We start from the raw sequence: 23241 nt of genomic DNA, 5'->3' as shown, positions 1-23241 counted from the left end.
CTGATCTCTAAATGGCAGGTGATGAAATAGGCTGCACTGAATCTGTAGAGCAGGAGAATACCAGAGCCAAAAGATGATGATGATGATGGTATTTGTTAAGCACTTACTACGTGTCAAGCACCGTTCTAAGCTTTGGGGTAGATACAAGGTAATCAGGTTGCCTGTGACTGGGACTTGTAGTCTTAATCCCCATTTTCCAGATGAGGTAACTGAGGCACAGATTCGAATGGTAGGATAAAAACTATGGAGATAATGAGAGCTGCCTTTTCTCTCTCTCTCTTTCTCCTCCCCCGAGTAAGGCCCCTGGCGAAAGGGGGTGTGTGATAAGTCAAATCGCTTTAATGGATGCAGGACATCGATTATATATATATATATAGAGAGAGAGAGAGAGAGAGGATAGCTAGATAGAAGCAGTGTGGCCTAGTGAAAAGAGTCAGGGAATCAGAGGAACTAATTTCTAATCTTGAATCACCCACTTGTCTGCTGCATGACCTTGGGGAAGTCATTCTCTGTGCCTCAGTTACCTCATCTGTAAAATGGGGATTAAGACCGAGAGCCCTATGTGGGGCAGGGACTGTGTCCAACCCGATTATATTGTACCTATTCCAGTGCTTAACACAGTGCCTGGCACAGAGTAAGTGCTTAACAAATGCCACAGTTATTACATATAAATAATAATAATAATGGTATTTGTTAAGCGCTTATTACATGCTGAGCACTGTTCTAAGCTCTGTATTGAAATGCATTTATTTATTTATATTAATATTATTTACATTAATGCCTGTCTCCTTCTCCAGACTGTAAACTTTTTGTGGGCAGGGAACATGCCTGCTAGCTCCATTGTAACATACTCTCTCGAGAACTTAGTATAGCGCTCTGTACACAGTAATCCCTCAATAAATACCACTGATGATGATGCTGCTGTTGATGGTTTTTCCACTCCAGTATGTAATCCAACTTGGGCAGCCTGGGAAAAAGGTTGGATCAGACTGCCGGTTCCCGAAATAGACCTGGACGGAACGAGGCAGACGAAGCAACCGGAGGTGGGCCCGGGATCCCACAGCACTAGAATTCTCATTCCAAAGGACACGCAGGCAGTGTAGATTTGTCAGTGCCCTGGAGATTTTTGCAGCTTTGGTCTATTTCAATGCCTCTCCTGAGCGCTTAGTATAGTGCTAAGTGCTTACTACAGTGCCCGGCACACAGTAAGTGCTCAGTAAATATGACTGAATGAATTGAATGAAAGAGGAGAGAAGCAGCGTAGCTCAGTGGAAAGAGCGTGGGCTTGGGAGTCAGAGGTCATGGGTTCGAATCCCGGCTCTGCCACTTGTCAGCTGTGTGCCTTTGGGCAAGTCATTTCACTTCTCTGTGCCTCAGTCACTTCATCTTTAAAATGGGGGTGAAGACTGTGAGCCTCACGTGGGACAACCTGATTACCCTGTATCTACCCCAGCGCTTAGAACAGTGCTCTGCACGTAGTAAGCGCTTAACAAATACCAACATTATTATACGCCAACGGCAGCCACATCCAGAGAAGCAGCATGGCCTAGTGGCTAGAGCTCAGGCCCGGGAGTCAGAAGGACCTGAGTTCTAATCCCTGCTCCACCGCTTGTCTGCTGTGGGATCTTGGGCAAGTCACTTCACTTCTCTGGGCCTCAGTTTCCTCATCTGTAAAATGGGGATTAAGACCGTGCGGTCAGGGAGCCTGTCTAGCCACTCCATTCTACTGTACTCTCCCAATTACTTAGTACAGTGCTCTGCCCACACTAAGCTCTCAATAAATACTATTGATTGATCGATTGATCATTTGCATGTGTCTTTGGGTGGGACCCTCTAGGATTCAGCCACTGACTCCAGCACTTCTTGATTGATCATCTCTAGGATTCTGGATAATCCTTGAGGCCTATTGGGTTGGGAGGGTAGTGGGAGCTCACGCTAGCTCTTGCATCCAGTTTTCTTATTGGTCCCGTAGCAAGGCTGATTGGGTTCAGTGAGAAAGAGCCCCACTGCACAGCTCGATTTCACCCCATTGATCAGACGGGTCACCCCATCCCAGACCCCATCAGCCACGCTGTCGAAGGTAAATTTAGACTCTTAAGGAACTCTTCAGAGAGTCCAACTTGCTAAGCCATTTCCAGAGTCTCGACCTATTGACGGCGTCGGGTGTTCGTATAAGGTCAAAGAAGGCTGTCTTCTTACTTCTTTTAATAATATTTGTTAAGTGTTTACTGTGGGTTAGGCACTGTACTAAGTGCTGGGCAGATGGAAGCTAAACAGGTTGCTAGAGTCCAGGTCCCACATGTGGCTCTCATTTTTCATCCCCATTTTACAGATAAGGTCCAGAGAAGTGAAGTGATGCACCCAAGGTCACGCAACAGACATGTGGCAGAGCTGGGATCAGAACCCAGGTCCTTCTGACCCCCAGGTCCATGCTCTATCCACTAGGCCATGCTGCTTCTCCCTTTTTCTTATCCTGCATCAGGAGTCTGCTGTGCCACACTGTCATCTGAAGCCGCGTCAGAATTCCATATTCTTGAGTAGTGCACCCCGAAGGACTCGGGCTAGTATTTTGAAGCAGCGTGGCCGTGGCAACAACACAGACCTGGGAGTCAGAGGACCTGGGTTCTAATTCTGGCTCCACCTCTCGGTGTTCTGTGACCTTGGGCAAGTCACTTAACCATTCTGTGCTTCAGTTTTCTCACCGTAAATTGGGGATTCAATACCTTTAAAATACTTGTTTTCCCTCCCACTTAGATTGTCAGCCCCATGTGGGACAGGGACCCTGTCCAACCTGATCAACTTGTATCCGACCCAGTGCTTAGAACTGTGCTTGGTACATAGCAAACACTTAGCAAATAGCATAATAACAATTATGATGATGACCTTGCCAGAGATGGAGAGTAATGAGATGCCTTGAAAATCGTTGCAATATGACTTTTTTATGGTATTTGGTAAGAGCTCAGCATGTTCCCAGAGAAGTGAAGTGACTTACCCAAGGTCAGATAGCAGACAGGTGGCAGATCAGAATTAGAGCCCAGGCCCTTCTGACTCCCAGGCCCGGACTCTATCCGCCAGGCCACCTTGTAATAATTATGGATTTGTTAAGTGCTTACTCTGTGCCAAGCACTGTTCTAAGCACTGGATCTCAGTAGGGCCTGGGGACTTTTCCAGTTTTCATGGCTCTGCGACTTCCTTGCCTTCCCTAACTAAGGTCTCTTTTCCTTTTCTTCAACTCCCTTTGGCGTCACCCGGACTTGTTCCCTTTATTTATTGCCGCCCCCTGTCCCCCATCGCCTCAGCACTTATGTACCTACCTGCAATTTCATTTATGTCTATTCGTGTCTGTCTCCCCTTCTAGACTGTAAGCTCACTGTGGGCAGGGAATGTGTCTGTAAGATTGTTATACTGGACACTCCAAAGCGCTTAGTACAGTCCTCTGCTTGATTCACACGATTGATCTACTGACTGACAGTTTCCCTAAATTTCGAAGAGATTCCTCGACATCTAGGGCTTCCCTGACTAAGCCCTCATTCTCCCTTCTCCCATTCCCTACTATGTCACCCTTGCACTTGGATTTGCCCCTTTTATGTCCCCCTCCCTCAGCCCCACAGCACTTATATCCATATCCACAAATTATTCATTTATATTAATATCTGTCTCTCCCTCTAGACTGAAAGCTCACTGCGGGCGGGGAACCTGTTTACCAATCTGTACTTTTGGACTCTCTGAATGGCAGAGAATCTCCCTCCTCCTCCTTATCATTGTGGTATTTGTTAAGCTCGTACTATGGGTGGATACTAGCAAATCAGGTTGGACACAGTCCCTGTCCCACGTGGGGCTCACAGTCTTAATCCCCATTTTACATATGAGGTAAGTGAGGCGCAGAGAAGAGAAATGATTTGCCCAAGGAGATTTGCATCCTCGACTGTTGGCGTGGTTGTGCGTGTTCTCACAGAGACTGGCTGTCGTTTGTTTTTCTGCTAGCCTGGAAACTGAAGGCAACTTTCTATTAAAAATATAAAGCAGACCAGCCAGAGTCCATAGAACTCGAGCCAGGCCATTTCTGAGCCAAATCGATCATCAATAAATTAAACGATCAGTGGAATTTAATGAGCACTCACTGTGTGCAGAGCGCCGTATTAAGTGCTTGGGAGAGTACAAGAGAGTCGATAGAAACGAACCCTGCCCTCAAGGAATTTATAGGATTCTGTCTCTGACAAAGACAACAGAATTCTTGGAAGTGTCTTTAGATGATTCGCCTCACTGACATCTGGGATGTGTCTTCCAACCTAGAAGCGGCATGGCCTAGTGAAAAAGCACACGGGCCTGGGAGATAGGACACCTGGGTTCTAACCCTGACTCTGCCACTTATCTGCTGGGTGACCCTAGACTAGTCACTTATTTTCTCTTCACCTCAGTTTCCTCATCTGTAAAATGGGAATTAGATGCGTGCTCTCCCCTGCCCTTTTAGACTGTTAGCACTGTGTGGGACAGGGACTTTGTCTGATCCTATCATACTGTCTCTACCACAATGCTTGACCCAGTGCTTGGAACACAAGCACTTAACAAATACCACTCTTATTAATCTTAATGTTTCCCCCTACTTTTTTATTGAATCTGTTGAGCACTTACTATGTGCCAGGCACCACACTAAGCTCTAGGGTTGATACCTAGAATCAGTGAATCAGGTTGGACACGGTCCATGTCCCCCATGGGGCTCACAGTCTTAATCCCCATTTTACAGATGAGGGAACTGAGGCCCAGAGAAGTGAAGTGCCTCACCCAAGTCCACACGGCAGACAAGTGGTGAATCTGGGATTGGAAGTCATGCCCAAGGTCCCACAGCAGACCAGAGGTGGAGCTGGAATTAGAACGCAGGTCCTTCTGACTCCCAGGCCCATGCTCTATCTACTTGGCCATTTTGCTACTTCTCTACCTTTCCCTTGAGTAATCTCTTATGGCTTAAGATTTCATTACTTTGCTCAAACCCCTCTAAAGCTGACTGAACTTTTTGGCCTTCCTAGTATGGAATATTCCATACTACATTCCCAGCATGGAATATGCTATTCCTAGCATATTCCTAGCAGGGAATATTCCATGCATATTCACAGGAAGCACCATGGCCTAGTAGATAAAGCATGGGCCTGGGAGTGAGAAGGACCTGTGTTCTAATCCTAGCTCCACCTCTTGTCTGCTGTGTGACCTTGGGCATGTCACTTAACTCCTCTGTGCCTTAGTTCCCTCAACTGTAAAATGGGGATTAAGACTTTGAGGCCCTGTGTGGGGCATGGATTGTGTCCAAACTGTTTAGCTCATTGTGGGCAGTGAACGACTGCTAATTCTGTTGTATCATATTGTCCCGAGTGCTTAGTCCAGTGCTCTGCACATAGTGAATGCTCAATATGTACCACAGATTGATTAGCTTGTATCCACCTCAGTGCTTAGGATAGCCCCTGGCATATAGTAAGCACTTAATACCACAAAAAAATTCTAACCATGGTGGGAAGACGTGATAGTTTCTTTTGTTTGTCTTGTATGTGCCCCGTTCCCAGCTCAGTGGGTGCCTCTTCAACATTCTTTCATGGAATTTGGTGGACAAAATTCCGCATTTCCTTTAACCATACCCTTTCATACATATATAATTTCAATCATATCTCTTCTTGACCTCCTCCTTTCCAGAATACAAATCTTAATCTTTTCTACCTACTGTTAGGACCTGTTCCATCCCCTTGATCATCTTGACATCTGTAATTTCTCCAACTCTATAATGCCCTTCCTTTCTAGCCCCATGTAGGTAGGGATTGCCTCTCTTTATTGCTCTGCACACAGTAAGCGCTCAGTAAATAGGATTGAATGAATGAATAAGGCAAAATGGCCAGAACTGCATACGACACAGCTTGGCCTGGTAATCAGAGGGCCTTCATTCATTCATTCATTCATTCATTCATTCATATTTATTAAATGCTTTCTGTGTGCAGAGCACTGAACTTGGAAAGTACAATACAGCAATAAAGAGAGACAATCCCTGCCCACAAAGGACTCAAAGTCTAAAGGGGGAGAGACAGATATCAAAGAAAGGAAACAGGCATCAATATAAATAAATAGAATTATAGATATATATACATATATACATAAGTTCTGTGGGGTGGGGAGTGGGGGAGAGCAAAAGGAGCTAGTCAGGGTGATGTGGAAGGGAGTGGGAGCTGAGGAAACGTGGGGCTTAGTCTGGGATGGCCTCTTGGAGGAGGTGCGCCTTCAGTAGGGCTTTGAACGGGGGAAGAGTGATTTTCTGGCAGATTTGAGGAGGGAGGGCGTTCCAGGCCAGAGGTAGGACGAGGGCCAGGGGTTGGAAGTGAGACAGGAGAGATGGAGGCCCAGTGAGGAGGTTAGCACCAGAGGAGCAAAGTATGTGGGCTGGAGTGTTAAAGGAGAGAAGTAAGGTGAGGTAAGAGGGAGCAAGAGGTAATGATGGAGAGCTTTAAAGCCAATGGGGAGGAGTTTTGTTTGATAGGGAAGATGATAGGCAACCACTGGAGCTTTTTGAGGAGGAGGGTGACATGCCCTGATCATTTCTGTAGAAAGATAATCCAGCAGCAGAGTGAAGTATGGATTGAAGTGGGGAGAGGCAGGAGGTTGGGAGGTCAGAAAGGAGGCTGATGCAGTAACCCAGTTGGGGTAGGATGAGAGATTGTACCAACAAGGAAGTGATTTGGATGGAGAAGAGAGGGCATATTTTGGAGATCTTGTGAAGGTAAGACCGACAGGCTTTGGTGACAGATTGCATATCTGGGTTGAATGAGGGAGCAGAGTCAAGGATGACACTGTGGTTACGAGTATGAGAAAAGGGAAGGATGGTTGTGCCGTCGACAGTGATGGAAAAGTTCGGGAGAGGACAGGGTTTGGGTAGGAAGATAAGGAGCTCTGTTTTGGACATGTTGAGTGTGAGGTGGCGGGAGGACATCCAAATAGAGATGTCCTGGAGGCAGGAAGAGATGCAAGCCTAGAGGGAGGGAGAGAGAACAGGGGAAGAAATACAGATTTGGATGTTTTCTGCAGAGAGATGGTAGTTGAAGCAATGGGAGCGAATGAGTTCCCAACTGCAAAATGGGGATTCAATACCTGTTTCCATCTTACTTAGACAGTGAACCCCATGTGTGTCCAACCTGATTAACTTGTCTCCACCCCGGTGCTTAGAACAATATTTGGCACATAGTAAGCACTTACCAAATATAGTAATAAAAAAAAATACTCAACCCAAAGAAACAGCTACTATGATTTGCTCCCTCAGCCCATGACGCATACAAGATACAGTCATTGTTCTTTGACATCTTGCCAATCTAATCAGATTATTGAAAGAGGAAGATAAATTGCACGCCCCGCTACCAGCCAAAGTCTGGGGATTACGGTGTCTTGTATCTACTCACGATGGATAAAAATCTTTCTCCTGTTGGACAGGGGCAGTTCAAAGGCTAAAAGGAGTTGGCTGGTTACAAGGCGTTTTATGAGGACAAGAAGGCTGTTTTTCAGTCTCAACTGGACAAATTGCTAAAGTTGAAGTTGGAAAGCAACCGCGCCAGTCAGCAGAACAAGCTTCTATTTTTCGGCCTCCTGCAGAGATTCATCATTATACCACGGCTGCTCATTTAGTTAATACCATGTTTAGCAAAGATTAAACAATAGTTTAGTGATAGCACATGAAAGCTCTCATTTCCTCTTTTCCGCTCCCTTCCGTGTCACCTCTGCACTTGGTTTTGCACCCTTTCTACACCCTTCCCTCAGTCACGGCACTTACTTCCATCACTGACATTTCTATTAATGTCCATCTCCCTGTCTAGACTGTAAGCTCGATGTGGGCAGGGAATGTTTCTACCAACTCTGTTATTCAGTAATCTCTCTAGTGCTTAGTAAATGCTCTGCACACAGTAAGTGCTCAATAAATACCATTGATTGATTAATAGACATTTTTCCAGAGGTTTGGGAATGGATCCCTATTCCTACTATGTAGTCAATAGGGAATGGATCCCATAAGGAACATTTTTTCTGGTGTTTGCTAAGCGCTCACTATGTGCCAGGCACTGTACTAAATGCTGAATACAGCCTCAACTCTTTGAGGTCTTCCTGTTGTTTATTCCCATGCATCATACGATCCCAAAGTTAATCCATCAATAATGCTCCCTCTCTTTTGGACTGTAAACCCCATGGACTTTGACTGACCATATTGTATCTACCCAAGGCTTAGTACAATTCTTGGCACATAGTAAATGCTTAAAAATACTACAATTACTACCATTGTTATTAGTAGTAGTAGTAATAATAATAATAATAAAAAACCATCTTGGGTGAAGGTAGACAAGGAGGATCTATTTTCAGTGGCCATCATGTCTGCTTTTTGATCAATTTAAAGCACTGAGGAGAGGGTTGGGTGGAGGAAAGTCACTCTTTTTGCCCCAGTCCATCAATCAATGATATTTAACGAGCACCTATCGCGTGCATAGCACTGTACTAAGTGCTTAGGAGGGTACACTAGCACCTCTCGGAAAGCCAAAGGGAAACAGATCCTGGCAAAAGAATGATTCGTCCAGCGCCACAAGGAAGCGAGCTTGTTGTTGGCAGGGAACATGACTACCAACTCTTTTATATTGTACCTCCCAAACACTTAGTACAGTGCTCTGCACATAGCAAGTGCTCAATAAATACCATTGTTTGATTGGTTGATTGATTACATTAACAGCTGTCTCCCCCTCTAAACTGTAAGCTCACTGTGGGCAGGGAACATTCTAATAACTCTGTTCTGTTGGATTCTCCCAAGCATTTAGTACAGTGCTCTGCATCTACTAAGTGCTCAGTAAATACCACTGATGGATTGGTGGATTGATTGATTGATTTTAACATCTGTCTCCCCATCTAGACTGTAAACTCGACGTGGGCAGGGAATATGTCTACCAAATCTGTTGTATTGTACTCTCCCAAGCGCTTAGAACAGTGCTCTGCACACAGTAAGATTGATTTCTATTAATGTCTATGTCCCCCTCTAAACTGAAAGCTTGATGTGGGCAGTGAATGTGCCTACCACCTCTCTTCTGTTGGATTTTCTCAAATGCTTAGTACAGTGCTCTGTACACAATAAATGCTCAATAAAGGCCATTGATTGACTTAAAGCTACTCTCATCTCCTGTTCTAATAATAATAATAATAATTATGGTATTTGTTAAGTGCTTACTATGGGCCAAGCACTGTTGTAAACGCTGGAGTGATTACAAGCAAATCGGGTTGAACACAGTCCCTATCCCACACGGGGCTCACGGTCTTATCCCCATTTGCCAGATGAGATCACTGAGGCCCAGAGAAGTGAAGTGACTTGCCCAAGGTCACACAGCAGACAAGTGGTGGGGCCGAGATTAGAACCCATGACCTCATGACTCCCAGGTCAAGCTCTGTCCTCTACGCCATACTGCTTCTCCAACTTTAAACTTGGGCCTTGAAGAACGTTTGGATAGACTCTCCAGTTTAGGCCTTTGGAATCAATGAGTTGTATTTATTGAGCACTTACTGTGTGCAGAGAGCACTGTACTAAGCGCTTGGGAGAGTCCAGTGCAACAGAGTTGGTAGACATGTTCCAGGCCCACAAGGAGCTGACAGACTGAGGCACCCCCGATCCTTTCCCCCTTCCCTCCCCACAGGGAACCATTGTTCCACCTCAGGTCCATTTTGGCCAGCGGGGCCAGTGATACAAGAGGGGCCCCTGGCTCTCCAATGGCTATGAGAGCCATGGGTGAGTCTCATGGCAGGTTCAAGTCCTGACTCTGCCACGTGTCTACTGTGTGACCTTGGGCAAGTCACTTCACTTCTCTGGGCCTCAGTTCCCTCATCTGTAAAATGGGGAGTGAGACAGTGAGCTCCTCAAGGGACAGGGACTGTGTCCATTCTGATTTGCTCGCATCCACCCCGGCACTTAGTACAGTGCCTGGCACAGAGTAAGCGCTTAACAAATACCATAATGAATATTATTCTTTTTTATTATTATTAAAATTATTATATTTTTATCTTGTGGGAAGCCATTTCGTCTGGGTCCACTAATGGCCATTTTCTTGCCTCCCACCAGTATTGGATCAATGAGTACACATCCACCCTAGGCATCGGCGTGTTCCACTCTGGCATCGAGATCTACGGCAGAGGTATGTACCTGGGACAACCTGGGGGGGATGGAGGTCATGTAGGCGCCACTCTCACCTCCTCTGTTTCCAAGGGGATCTCGGAGAGAAAGGATCTGAGAAGGAAAGGGTCCTCACTGAAATCAACATTCATGGAAGCAGAATGGAGAAGCAGCGTGGCTCAGTGGAAAGATCCTGGGCTTGGGAGTCAGAGGTCATGGGTTCAAATCCCGGCTCTGCCACTTGTCAGCTGTGTGACTCTGGGCAAGTCACTTCACTTCTCTGTGCCTCAGTTACCTCATCTGTAAAATGGGGATGAAGGCTGTGAGCCCCATGTGGGACAACCTGATTCCCCTGTGTCTCCCCCAGCGCTTAGAACAGTGCTCTGCACGTAGTAAGCGCTTAACAAATACCAACCAACAACAGAATGAGAATAGAGAAGCAGTGTGGTCTAGTGGAAAGAGCCCAAGCCCGGGTCTGGGAGCCGGAGGACCTGGGTTCTAATCCCAGCTTGGCCAATTGTTTGCTGCGTGACCTTGGGCAAGTCACTTCACTTCTCTGGGCCTCTGGTTCCTCACCTGCAAAATGGGGATTAAGTCCTTCTCTCCAACTTTGACTGTGAGTCCCCTGTGGGACATGGACTGGGTCCAATCTTGTAACTACCCCAGTGCTTAGAACAGTGTTTGACACATAGTATATGCTTTCCAAATACTATTTTAAAACAACAAGTGGAAAAGTTTCACGTGAAAGGACAGGAAGAGCCTGAGCGATTCCAGGACCACCCACCTCTGTTCCCCCAAGACTCCGTCCTGTTGGACTTCTGAAGCAGCATGGCATAGTGGCTAGAGCCCAGGCCTGGGAGCCAGAAGGTCATGGATTCTAATCCCAGCTCTGCCTCTTGTCTTCTTTGTGACCTTGGACAAGTCACTTCACTTTGCTGGGCCTCAGTTTCCTCATCTATGAAATGGGGAGTAAGAATGTGAGCCCCATGTGGGACAGGGACTGTGTCCAATCCCATTTGCTGGTATTCACCCCAGCACTGGTGCATAGTAGACCCTTAACAAATACCATCATTGTAATTATCATTATCAAAGTGACAGGGACACATTTTTACATTCCTCCTGCTTCAGTTGGGATAGCTAAGGCCTTTTCTCTTATGCTTAACCTTCAGAGTTTCCTTTAGTTTCTTCCATGACTGCTGAGGTGGTCTTCAGCATAGCTAAGTTTGCTGCCCGGATGGAGTCCATTATGGAGGCTGGAGATGAGTCTGAATTCAGCAACATGACCTTCCCAGAGCCTCAGGAGTAGAAGCAGCATGTCCTAGAGTATAGAGTTTGGGCCCGAGAGTCAGAAGGAGCTGGGTTCTAATTCCGGCTCTGCCACTTGTTGGTTGCGTGACCTTGGGCCAGTCACTTCCCTTCTCCATGCCTCAGTTCCCTGCTCTGTCAAATGGGGATGAAGACTGTGAGCCCCATGAGGGACCTGGACCGTGTCCAATCCGATTAGCTCTTATCTACCCCATCACTTAGTACAGTGCCTGGTACACAGTAAGCATTTAACAGAATACTACGAAAAAGGAATTAGCGGAGAGGAGACAGAAGCACCCTTCTGGATTCGAGAGCTGAAGGCGAGAGTATAAAGCAACAGGCCCTTGTCTCCTACCAAAGAATGTCCCCAAAACACAGTCTGGAAAGTCAAAGTTCTTTTCCAGCTTTCCTCACCCATGAAAACGAGGTGCTCTGCCATCAACAGGGATCTCTGTTGTCCCAGTAATTCTTCTCCTCCTGGGGAGGTAGCCATCTGGGGCCGGCGAGGGAATCTTGCCAGGCCTGGAGCTTGGCCCTGCTCTTCTCCAACCCACAGAGGAAAGAAGCTGGAGGGGAGTCGAATGGGACGCCAGATCAGCTGGGCCCGTGTCCTCCCGACGGCGGGGTCGGGAGGCAGGATGGGGCCACCATGGGGCGGGGGATCAGTAGCCGTTGAACGGAGGGACTGATATCCTAGGTGGGGAGCGGACAGGAACTGGGTCCAGAGGAATGTGGGAGGCGGATTTGTCCCACGTGGCCCTCACCGTCTCTTCTCCTCTCGACCAGAGTTTGCCTATGGAGGGCACCCTTACCCTTTCAGCGGAATCTTCGAGATCACCCCCGGCAGTGCCGTGGAACTGGGAGAGACTTTTAAATTCAAGTAAGCCGGGACCCTTACCCTCCCACCTTCCCCCACCCCCAGGGGATTTTCCAACCCTTTTTCAGCCCTCCCGCCATCTCCATCATTTCTTTATTTCTATTAATGTCCACCTCCCCCTCTAGCCCATGAGCTCATTACTGTTATAACATTATATAATATTTATAACATATATATTATTATTATTCTTACCCCTTTTAGCTGTGAGCTCCTTGTGGGTAGGAAACGTGTCTACCCACTCTGTTCTATAGGACTCTCCTGAGCACTCAGTACCATATTCTGCACACAGTAAGCGTTCAATAAATGCTATTGATTGACTGATTGTTATATTGTACTCTCCCAAATGCTCAGTACAGTGCTCTGCACATAATAATAATAATAATAATAACAATTATGGTATTTGTTAAGCGCTTACAATATGCCAAGCACTGTTCTAAGCGCTGGGGTAGATACAAAGTAATCAGGTTGTCCCACATGGGGCTCACAGTCTTAATCCCCCTTTCAGAGATGAGGTAACTGAGGCAGAGAGAAGCCAAGTGACTTGCCCAAAGTCACACAGCTGATAAGTGGTAGAGCTGGGTTTAGAACCCATGACCTCTGACTCCCAAGCCAGTGCTCTTTTCTCTAAGCCACACACTCCCTAACTGTGATTGACTGATTGATTGTTGTACTGTATTCTCCCAAGCGCTTAGTACAGGGCTCTGCACACAGTAAGTGCTGAATAAATACATTTGATTGATTGATGTTGATGGTACTCTCCTAAGTGCTTAATACAGTGAAGGTGTAGACTGTAGACTGTAAGTTCTTGTACTCTCCCAAGTACTTAGTAGAGTACTCAATAAATTCAGTTGATTGCCTGATTGTTGCATTGTCCTCTCCAAGTGCTTTGTACAATGCTCTGCACACAATAAGTGCTCAATGAATACGATCAACTGATTATTGTTTTGTATTCTCCCAAGTGGTTAGTACAGTGCTCTGCACACCCTAAATATGATTGATTGATGGATGGATGGATGGATGGATGGATGGATGGATGGATGGATGGATCTCTCCCCAGTGGAGCACCTGGCTCCCTCCTGACCCCCTCTCCCGGTCTGTTTCCAAGGCCTCTCGGGGTGGACGGGAGGGGTCCACTGATAGGGAGCAGGGCTGGGGAGAGCCGGGCTCCTGGTCCTATCGGGAATGGCACTGGCGGTTGAGTTGCAGAAGGCAGCTAGGCAGCAGTACCCAAGTCCTGTGCTCTCATTTAGCATGAGAGAAGGGTCTTTGCCCAGCTGTCTCTGTAAGCTCCCCTGTAGACTGGAAACTCACTATGGGCAGGGAATGTGTCCATTCTATTGTTCTATTGGACCCTCCCAAGTGCTTAGTCCAGCGTTCTGCACATAGGAAGCGCTCAGATCATTTGGTTGATTGAGATAAGAGACTCCAGTGACTGCCCCTTGTTGCCCACTGTCCCACTGTCCACTCTGAAGCCATCGCTGCTCTTTGCACAGGGTCTGGACCAGTGGGAAAAGCCCTCTCTGAGAACCCCGGAGTCATCTTTGTTGGGGAGAGAGCCCTGATAAGAGATCCTGCTTCCTTCTCCTTTGGCATGGCCAATATCAGGCCAGACAGAAAGTCCAGCCTTCAAGCAGCATGGCCTAGCGGATAGAGCACCAGTCTGGGAGTCAAAAGGTGGTGGGTTCTAATTTTGGCTCCGCCTCTTGTCTGCTGCATGACCTTGAGCAAGTCACTTCGCTTCTCTGGGTCTCAGTTACCTCATCTGGAAAATGGGGATTAAGACTATGAGCCCCAGGAGGAACAACCTGATTCCCTTGTATCTACCCCAGTGCTTAGAACAGTGCTTGGTACATAATAAGCACTTAACAAATACTAAAATAATCATTATTATTATTATTATTCTCTGGGCCCAAGTTCCCTCATCAATAAAATGGGGATTAAGACTATGAGCCCCATGTGGGACAGGGAATGTGTCCAATCCAATTATCTTGTATCTACCCCAGTACCTAGAACAGTGCCTGGCACAGAGTAAGAGTTTAGGAAGTACTATTATTATTACTATTATTATTATTATTATTATCATCATTATTATTATTCTTGCCTGAATGTTCTGGATGGCAGCTCTGCCGGGTGGCCTTCTGGCTGGGCCAGAGGGAAGCCATGAACCCCCTAAAGAGATACCCTTAGGGGTGCAGGACCTCATTCCTGGGGGAGGTGGGGGAGGTAATAGGAAGCCTTTCTGGACAGCTAGTCTGGCTGGGCTCAACAACTAGTCAGTGGTATTTATGGAGCACTTACTGTGTGCAGAGCACTGTACTAAGCACTTGGGAGAGTACAAGTACTTCCAGTCTACATCTAGAACTCATCTCCCGGGGGCAGTTGTTGAATCTCTTGCCGATTGCCAAATATCTGTTGCCAAATTGTACTTTCCAAGTGCTTAGTACAGTATTCATTCATTCATTCATTCAATAGTATTTATCGAGCGTTTACTATGTGCAAAGCACTGTACTAAGTGCTTGGAATGTACAATTTAACAACAGTTAGAGACAATCCCTGTCCAATGAGGGGCTCACAGTCTAAACGGGGGAGACGGCAAAGCAAGACAGAACAAAACTAAAACAAGGCAACATCATCAAGATAAATAGAATCAAGGGGATGTACACTTTGTTAACAAAATAAATAGGGTAATAAATAACATATACAAATAATATATACAAATGAGCACAGTGCTGAGGGGAGGGGAAGGGGGAAGAGCAGAGGGTGAGGGGGGAGGGGAGGGAAGGGGGAGCAGAGGGAAAAGGGGGGCTCAGTCTGGGAAGGCCTCTTGGAGGAGGTGAGCTCTCAGTAGGGCTTTGAAGAGAGGAAGAGAGTTTGGTGGACTTGAGGAGGGAGGACATTCCAGGACAGCAGTAGGACGTGGGTCAGGGGTTGTCAGAGGGACAGGCATGAGTGGGGGACAGTGAGGAGTTGAACAGCAGAGGAGTGGAGTGTATGGGGTGGGCAGTAGAAAGAGAGAAGGGAGATGAGGTAGGAGGGGGCAAGTGGATGGAGAGCTCTGAAGCCAAGAGTGAGGAGTTTTTGTTTCATGCGGAGGTTGATAGGCAACCACTGGAGGTTTCTGAGGAGGGGAGTGACATGCCCAGAGCGTTTCTGTAGGAAGATGATCTGGGCAGCAGAATGAAGAATAGACTGGATTGGGGAGAGACAGGAGGAAGGGAAATCAGAGAGGAGACTGACACATTAATCCAGTTGGGATATTATGAGAGCTTGTACCAGGACAATAGTCATTTGGATGGAGAGGAAAAGGCGGATCTTGGCGATACTGTAAAGGTGAGACTGGCAGGTGATGGTGATGGATTGGATGTGTGGGGTGAATGAGAGAGCTGAGTCAAGGATGACACCAAGGTTGCAGGCCTGTGAGACGGGAAGGCTGGTGGTGCCACCCACAGTGACGGGAAAGTCAGGGAGAGGGCAGGGTTTGGGAGGGAAGATGAGGTCAGTTTTAGAAATGATGAGTTTTAGGTGGTGGGCAGACATCCAGGTGGAGACGTCCTGGAGGCAGGAGGAGATACGAGCCTGGAGGGTGGAGGAGAGAACAGGGGAGGAGATGTACATTTGGGTGTCATTTGTGTAGAGATGATCATTGAAGCTGTGGGAGTGAATAAGTTCACCAAGGGAGTGAGTCTAGATGGAGAACAGGAGAGGGCCAAGAACTGACCCTTGAGGAACCCCTACAGTTAGTGGATCAGAGAGGGAGGAGGAGCCCACGAAGGAAACCGAGAATGAATGGCCAGAGAGATAAGAGGAGAACCGGGAGAGGACGGAGTCTGTGAAGCCAAGGTGAGATAAAGTGTGGAGGGGAAGGGGATGGTCAACAGTGTCGAAGGCAGCTGAGAGGTCGAGGAGGATTAGGATAGAGTAGGAGCCATTGGATTTGGCAAGAAGGAGGACACGGGTGACCTTTGAGAGAGCAGTCTTGGTGGAGCGGAGGGGACGGAAGCCAGATTGGAGGGGGTCCGGAAGAGAGTTGGAGTTGAGGAATTCAAGGCAGCATGTGTAGATGACTCATTCTAGGAGTTTGGAAAGGAAGGAGAGGAGTGAGATAGGACGATCACTAGAAGGGGAAGTGGGGTCAAGTGAAAGTTTTTTTAGGGTGGGGGAGACATGGGCATGTTTGAAGGCAGAGGGGAAGAAGCCATTGGAGAGTGAGTAGTTGAAGATAGAAATTAAGGAGGGGAGGAGGGAAGGGACGATAGTTTTTATAAGGTGAGCGGGAATGGGGTCCGAAGCCCAGGTGGAGGGGGTGGCCCTTGTGAGGAGGGAGGAGATCTCCTCTGAGGGTACTGCAGGGAAAGATGGGAAAGTAAGGGAGAGGGTTGGGAGCGGGGGGGAAGAAGGAGGGGTGACTTTGGGGAGCTCAGACCTGATAGTGTTAATTTTCATAATGAAGTAGGTGGCCAGATCACTGGAGGTGAGGGATGGGGGAGGGGGAGGAACAGGGGACCTGAGGAGAGAGTTAAAAGTCCGGCAGTACTCTGCACACAGTAAGCTCTCAATAAATACATTTGATTGAATGAATGAATGACAGTTGTCTTCACTCCTGCACCCGTGTCTGGAAGACTGACAGCGGGATAAGGAGGCTTCCTGGGAAGCTAGTTGGGCTCATCAGTCAATCAATCAATCAATCCTATATATTGGGTGCTTACTATGTGCGGAGCACTGTGCTAAGCACTTGGAATAAGGAGCCTTCCTGAGCAACTAGCTCGGCTGGGCTCATCCATCAATTACACTTATTGAGTGCTTACTGTGTGCAGAGCACTGTGCTAAGCATTTAGTACATCAGGGAAGCAGCAAGTCTTAATGGAAAATCCACGGGCCTGGGAGTCAGAAGGACCTGGGTCCTAATCCCAGCTCTGCCACCTGTCTGCTCTGTGACCTTGGGTCTCTGTGCTCACACTTTGCTTCTCTGTGCCTCAGTTCCCTCATCTGTTAAATGGGGATTAAGAGTGTGAGGTTCAAGTGGGACAGGGACTGTGTCCAACCTGATTTCTAGACTGCGAGCCCGTTGTTGGATAGGGATTGTCTCTATCTGTTGCCTAATCGTTCTTTCCAAGCGCTTAGTACAGTGCTCTGTACACAGTAAGCGCTCAATAAACACAACTGAATGGATGACTGAAAGAATGAACTTGTGTCTAACCGCTTAGAACGGTGCGTGGTACTTAACAAGTGCCATTATTATTATTTGGGAGAGTCCAAAAACTCACAGTCTACATTCTGTATCTAGAACTCAACTCAAAAGGACAGAAATGTCTCCTCCTGGCCCCGGGTCTTGAAGACTGGTGGCAGAAAGGGAAACCTTCTGACTTCTGATCTTCAGTGGGGATGGAGTTTTGCGCTCTGGTTCCCACCGCGGGATGCACCTCTGGCCAAAAGAGCCGATGGCGGCCTCAGCTGAGAGGCCTCGGATCTATCAATCGGTGGAATTTCTTGAGAATCTACTCTGTGCAGAGCACTGAACTAAGCACTCGGGAGACATAGGTACATAGGTAGATGAGATGCCTGCCATCAAGGAGCTTACGGCCTCACAGGGACTGGAATGGTGTGGCCTAGTGGAAAGAGCCTGGGCCTGGGAGTCAGGGGACCTGCATTCCAATGCCTGCTCTGCCCCTTGTCTGCTGTGTGACCTGGGACAAGTCACTTCACTTCTCCGTGCCTCCGTTTCCTCATCTGCAAAATGGGGATTAATATTGGGAGTCCTATGTGTCCAAACTGATGATCTCGTATCTCCCCCAGCACTTATGGCCGTGGCTGGCACACAGTGGGTGCCTAACGAGTATCATAAAACAAAAAACAAATGAAAACTCCCCTCTCTTCTAAAGGTATGGTCCCCTGGGCTGGGAGCATGGGAACGTGTGGAAGAACACGGGGAGTGATTTCCACCCAGCCCTCAGAGCCCCTGTGGCAAGCGAAGACCACCCCCCACCCTCCTCTGGCCCCGAGCTGCTCCCTAACTCTTGTGCCCCCCGACACCATCCCCGGACCTTCTCCTCCACAGAGAAGCCATAGCCTTGGGCAGCACAGACTTCACTGAGGAAGACGTGGACAAGATCGTGGAGGAGCTGGGGAAGGAGTACAAGGGGAATGCCTATCACCTCATGCACAAGAACTGTAACCACTTCTCGGATGCCCTGGCCGAGGTGAGCCCCCGGGGGATCAGGGAGCGAGGGGGCTCGTCCTTCTTTTCTCAGTCAGTGGTATTTATTGAACACTTACCATGCGCAGTACACCGTAGAAAAGCATGGCTTTGTGGATAGAGCATAGGCCTGGAAGTCAAAGGGACCTGAGTTCTAATTCCGGCCCCACCACATGTCTGCACACACTTGGGTAAGTCGTTTCAGTTCTCTGGGCTTCTGTTCCCTCATCTGTAAAAAGGGGCATTATTTCTGTGAGCCCCATGTGGGACAGGGACTGTGTCCAGCCTGACTGTGTTCCCCCTTCTAGACTGCGAGCCTGTTGCTGGGTAGGGATTGTCCCTTTCTGTTGCCAAATTTTACTTTCCAAGCACTTAGTACAGTGCTCTGCACACAGCGCTCAATTAATATAAATGAATGAATGACTTGTATCTACTCCAGAGCTTAGAACAGTGCTTAACAAGAATCATAATTATTATTATTGCCATTATTATTATTACTAAGTGCTTGGGAGAGTACACTGTAACAGAGTTTGTAGACATGTTCCTGCCCACAGTGAGCTTACAGTCAATCAATGGTATTTATTGAGTGCTTACTGTGTGCAGAGCGCTGTACTGAGCACTGGGGAGAATCCAATAGAGGTGATAGTCAAGATCCCTTCCCACAGGAATTTACAGTCTACAGATTATTACCCCTGGTGGGGGGTGGGGGTGTCACCTCGAAAACCCTAGAAGAGTTGAAGCCTGGAAGGCCTCGGGGTGAGGTGTGTATGGCCTCAGTCACTCTTAATGCTGACCTTCCTAACCCAGTTATCATCATCATTGGTATTTATTGAGCACTTTCTATGCACAGATCAATCATTCAATCAGTGGTATTTATTGAGCTCTTACTGTGTGCAGAGCACTGTCCTAAGCACTTGGAAGAGTACAATATAAATCATGGCATTTATTGAGTGCTTACCGTGTACAGAGCATTGTACTAAGCACCTGGGAGGGCACCGTACAACAGAGTTGGTTGTCGAACACGTTCCCTGCCCTCAACGAGCTTCCAGCCCCGTTCTGTCTGGATCAAGCCGGTCACCCTGCGCTCGCAATGAGACGGCTTTAAATAAGAAGCATTCATTCATTCATTCACTCATATTTATTGAACTCTTACTGTGTGCAGAGCACTGTCCTAAGCACTTGGAAGAGTACAAAATGAATCATGGCATTTATGGAGCGCTTACTGTGTACAGAGCATTGTACTAAGCACCTGGAAGGGTACCATACAATAGAATTGGTTGTCGAACATGTTCCCTGCTCTCAACGAGCTTCCAGCCCCATTCTGTCTGGATCAAGCCGGTCACCCTGCTCTAACACTGAGATGGCTTTAAATGAGAAGTATTCATTAATTCAATCACTCATATTTATTGAGCTCTTCCTGTGTGCAAAGCACTGTATTAAGCAGCTGGGAGAGTACAGTACAACAGTAAACAGACACATTCCCTGTCCATTCATTCATTTATTCATTTGTATTTATTGAGTGCTTACTGTGTGCAAAGCACTGTACTAGGCAGTTGGGAGAGTGCAATACAACAATAGACACATTCCCTGTTCATTCATTCATTCAATTATATTTATTAATAATAATAATGTTGATATTTGTTAAGCGCTTACTATGTGCCAAGCTCTGTTCTAAGCGCTGGAGTAGATACAAGGTAATCCCACATAGGGCTCACAGTCTTCATCCCCATTTTACAGATGAGGTAACTGAAGCACAGAGAAGTTAAGTGACTTGCCCAAGGTCACACAGCTGACAAGTTGCAGAGCCGGGATTAGGACCCATGACCTCTGTCTCCCAAGCCCGGGCTCTTTCCACTGAGCCACGCTGCTTCTTGAGCACTTACCATGAGCAGAGCACTGTACTAAGTGCTTGGAAAGTATAATTCAGCAACAGAGACAATATCTACCCACAACAGGCTCAAAGTCTAGAAGGGGGAGACAGTAAACAGGTGTCAGTAGCATCAATATAAATAAATAGAATTGTATATATGAAAAGTAAACAGACATTAATATAAATAAATAGATTTATAGATATGTAGATATGTAAAATTATAGATATGTACGTATATACACAAGTGCTGTGGGGTGGAGGGGTAGAGCAAAGGGGGCAGGTCGAGGCGATGGGCAGGGGAGGGGGAGCAGAGGAAAAAGGGGGTTCACTCTGGGGCATCCTGTAGGAGGTGAGCTCTCAGTAGGGTTTTGAAGGGGGGAAATGAGCTGGTTTGGTAGATGTGAGGAGGGAGGGCATTCCAGGCCAGAGGTAGGACGTGGGCCAGGGGTCGACGGCGGGACAGAAGAGAACGAGGACCAGTGAGGAGGCGAGCGGCAGAGGAGCGGGGTGTGTGGGCTGGGCTGTAGAAGGAGAGAAGGGAGGTGAGGTAGGAGGGGCAGGGCGATGGAGAGCTTTGAAGCCAAGAGTGAGGAGTTTTTGCTTGATACGAAGGTGGATAGGTAACCACTGGAGATTTTTGAGGAGGGGGGGCGACATGCCCAGCACATTTCTGTAGAAAGATAATCCAGGCAGCAGTGAAGTATAGACTGAAGTGGAGAGAAGCAGGAGGTTGGGAAGGTGAGAAAGGAGACTGATGCAGTCATCCAGTTGGGATAGGATGAGTGACTGTACTAACAAGGTAGCGGTTTGGATGGAGAGGAAAGGGTGGATCTTGGTGATGTTATGAAGGTGCCCACAACGAGCTTACAGTCTAGAGGTGGGGAGACAGACATTAATAAAAAATAAATAAATTACAGATATGGACTGTCCGAAACGTGACCTTGGGCAAGTCACCTCACTTCTCTGTGCCTCAGTTCCCTCAACTGCAAAAATGGGGATTCAATACCTATTCTACTGAGACAGTGAGCCCCAGGTGGGACCTGATGATCTTATATCTCCTCCAGTGTTCAGTACAGTGCTTGACACATAGGACGTGCTTAACAGATATCACGATAATTACTATTTTTCCAACCCAGATCTTAAAACTGCTATTCTGGTCTCATGAGCCGTTCACGTGATCAGGCTTTTTACAATGAATGTCATAGGAAGATGGCATTACTTCTGGGGCCGATCTTCTTTCATTCAGCTCTTGCAAGTCAACACTCAGAAGGACATTGAGTTCACGGGGTCTGTTTCCATTTGCTTCAGAAAATGATGTGCAGATTTAGAGAGCAGCTTCATGGCATTAGGGCCAGGATCGCTAGTTCCTTTCCCCTCCGGGTCTCCCAGACCTCAGACTTTAGTCTAGGGTGACCGGGAGAGCCCGTGACCTTTCACCTTCCGTCGGCATACCCACTGCCAAGGTGAGGTTCTTTCCAGGGTTTTAATCCCGACTCCGCCGGTTGCCTGGTGGATGACCTTGGGCAAGTCACTTCATTTCTCTGCGCCTCAGTTCCCTCGTCTGTAAAATGGGGATTAAGACTGTGAGCCCATGTGGGATACGGACTGTGTCCAAGCAGATTAGCTGGTATCTACCCATAGCTGCTTAGTACAGGGCCTGACACACAGTAAGTGCTTAGACTTTTGGCTCATTCACCCGTTCGATCATATTTATTGAGCACTTACAGTGTGTGGAGTACTGTACTAAGCTCTTGGGACAGTACAGTACAACAATAAACAGACAGTGTACAGTCTTGCTGTGCACAGGGAACTTGTCTACCAATTCTGCTTATCATACTCTCCCAAGCATTTAGTACAGTGCTCTGCACACCGTAAGCCCTCAATAAATGCCACTAATTGAATAAATACCATCTTAAACAAAGGGGGTGGCAACAAGAAGACACGAGAGGAAGGTAGTTTGAGCCAAGAGCTCTCACCAGGTAGATTCAAGGTGCCGTGAGGAGCGGAGGCTGCGGGGGGGAAAGGGGAGGACTGTGCATTCCAACTCTAACGTATGATCTGGGGCTGCCATTTCCCTCTCGTGCATGAGGAGCCCCCTAGAAAGGAGAAGCCCTAGTGAAGAGCAAGGCCGATGCCCACAAAGCAAGCCCAACATTTTCAACAACAGTGATATTATTTCGACTCCAGAGGATTCAGGCTGAAGGAGTGGCATGACAGTTACTCAAGGGAAGAAAGACCTAGAGGGAAGGGGATCAATCACACACACACAGACACCCTCCCCCCGCCAGCTTTAGTCCTTTCATGCCCAGAAGAGATTCCTTCTCATGCGAGGTTGCATCTTCAGTGAAAGCAAACAGCTACTGCTCTTTCCTAGGGGTCCTTACCCTACCTTCACTGCAATCTCCCTCCCTGATGGTCAAAGACTGTTCCCGCAACTGTCTTTGAGAAGCAGTGAGTCCTAGTGGAAAGAGCTTGGGCCTGGGTTCTAATTCTAGTCCCGCCACTGGTCTGCTGTGTGACCGTTGACAAACCACTTCACTTCTCTGGGCCTCAGTTTCCTCATCTGTAAAATGGGGATTAAGACCGTGAGACCCAGGTGGGACACGGGCTGTATCCAAACTGATTATCTTCTATCTACCCCAGAGCTTAGTAGGATGCCGGTCACCTAGTAAGCGTGGAACAGATACCATTTAAAAAAACAACCCACAAACAAACCCCAAAACAGCGGGTTAGATCTTATTTTTAGCACTGCCATGGAGCTCTGGGAGCTCCAACAGAGAAGCGGTGTGGCTTTAATGAAAAGAAGGCAGGTTTGGCAGTCAGAGGCTCTGGGATCTAATCCT

General features: G+C 47.5%; 1 protein-coding gene across 2 annotated transcripts in view; it reads left to right on the top strand.

The window, feature by feature from the left end:
• LOC100680674 (deubiquitinase DESI2) overlaps positions 1–23241 on the top strand; it is a 78834-nt gene that overhangs the window by 38649 nt on the left and 16944 nt on the right. For both annotated transcript variants that reach the window (XM_029076431.2, XM_029076424.2), the window contains exons 2-4: positions 10103–10175; positions 12245–12338; positions 18391–18532. In XM_029076431.2, coding sequence (XP_028932264.1) covers positions 10103–10175; positions 12245–12338; positions 18391–18532 — 309 coding nt within the window. The remainder of the gene's footprint in view (positions 1–10102; positions 10176–12244; positions 12339–18390; positions 18533–23241) is intronic.

Source organism: Ornithorhynchus anatinus, chromosome 1, assembly GCF_004115215.2.
Source record: "Ornithorhynchus anatinus isolate Pmale09 chromosome 1, mOrnAna1.pri.v4, whole genome shotgun sequence".
Classification (NCBI taxonomy): Eukaryota; Metazoa; Chordata; class Mammalia; order Monotremata; family Ornithorhynchidae; genus Ornithorhynchus; species Ornithorhynchus anatinus.
Note: the sequence above shows the minus strand (reverse complement) of the source record. Positions and strands in the feature narration are given on the sequence as shown.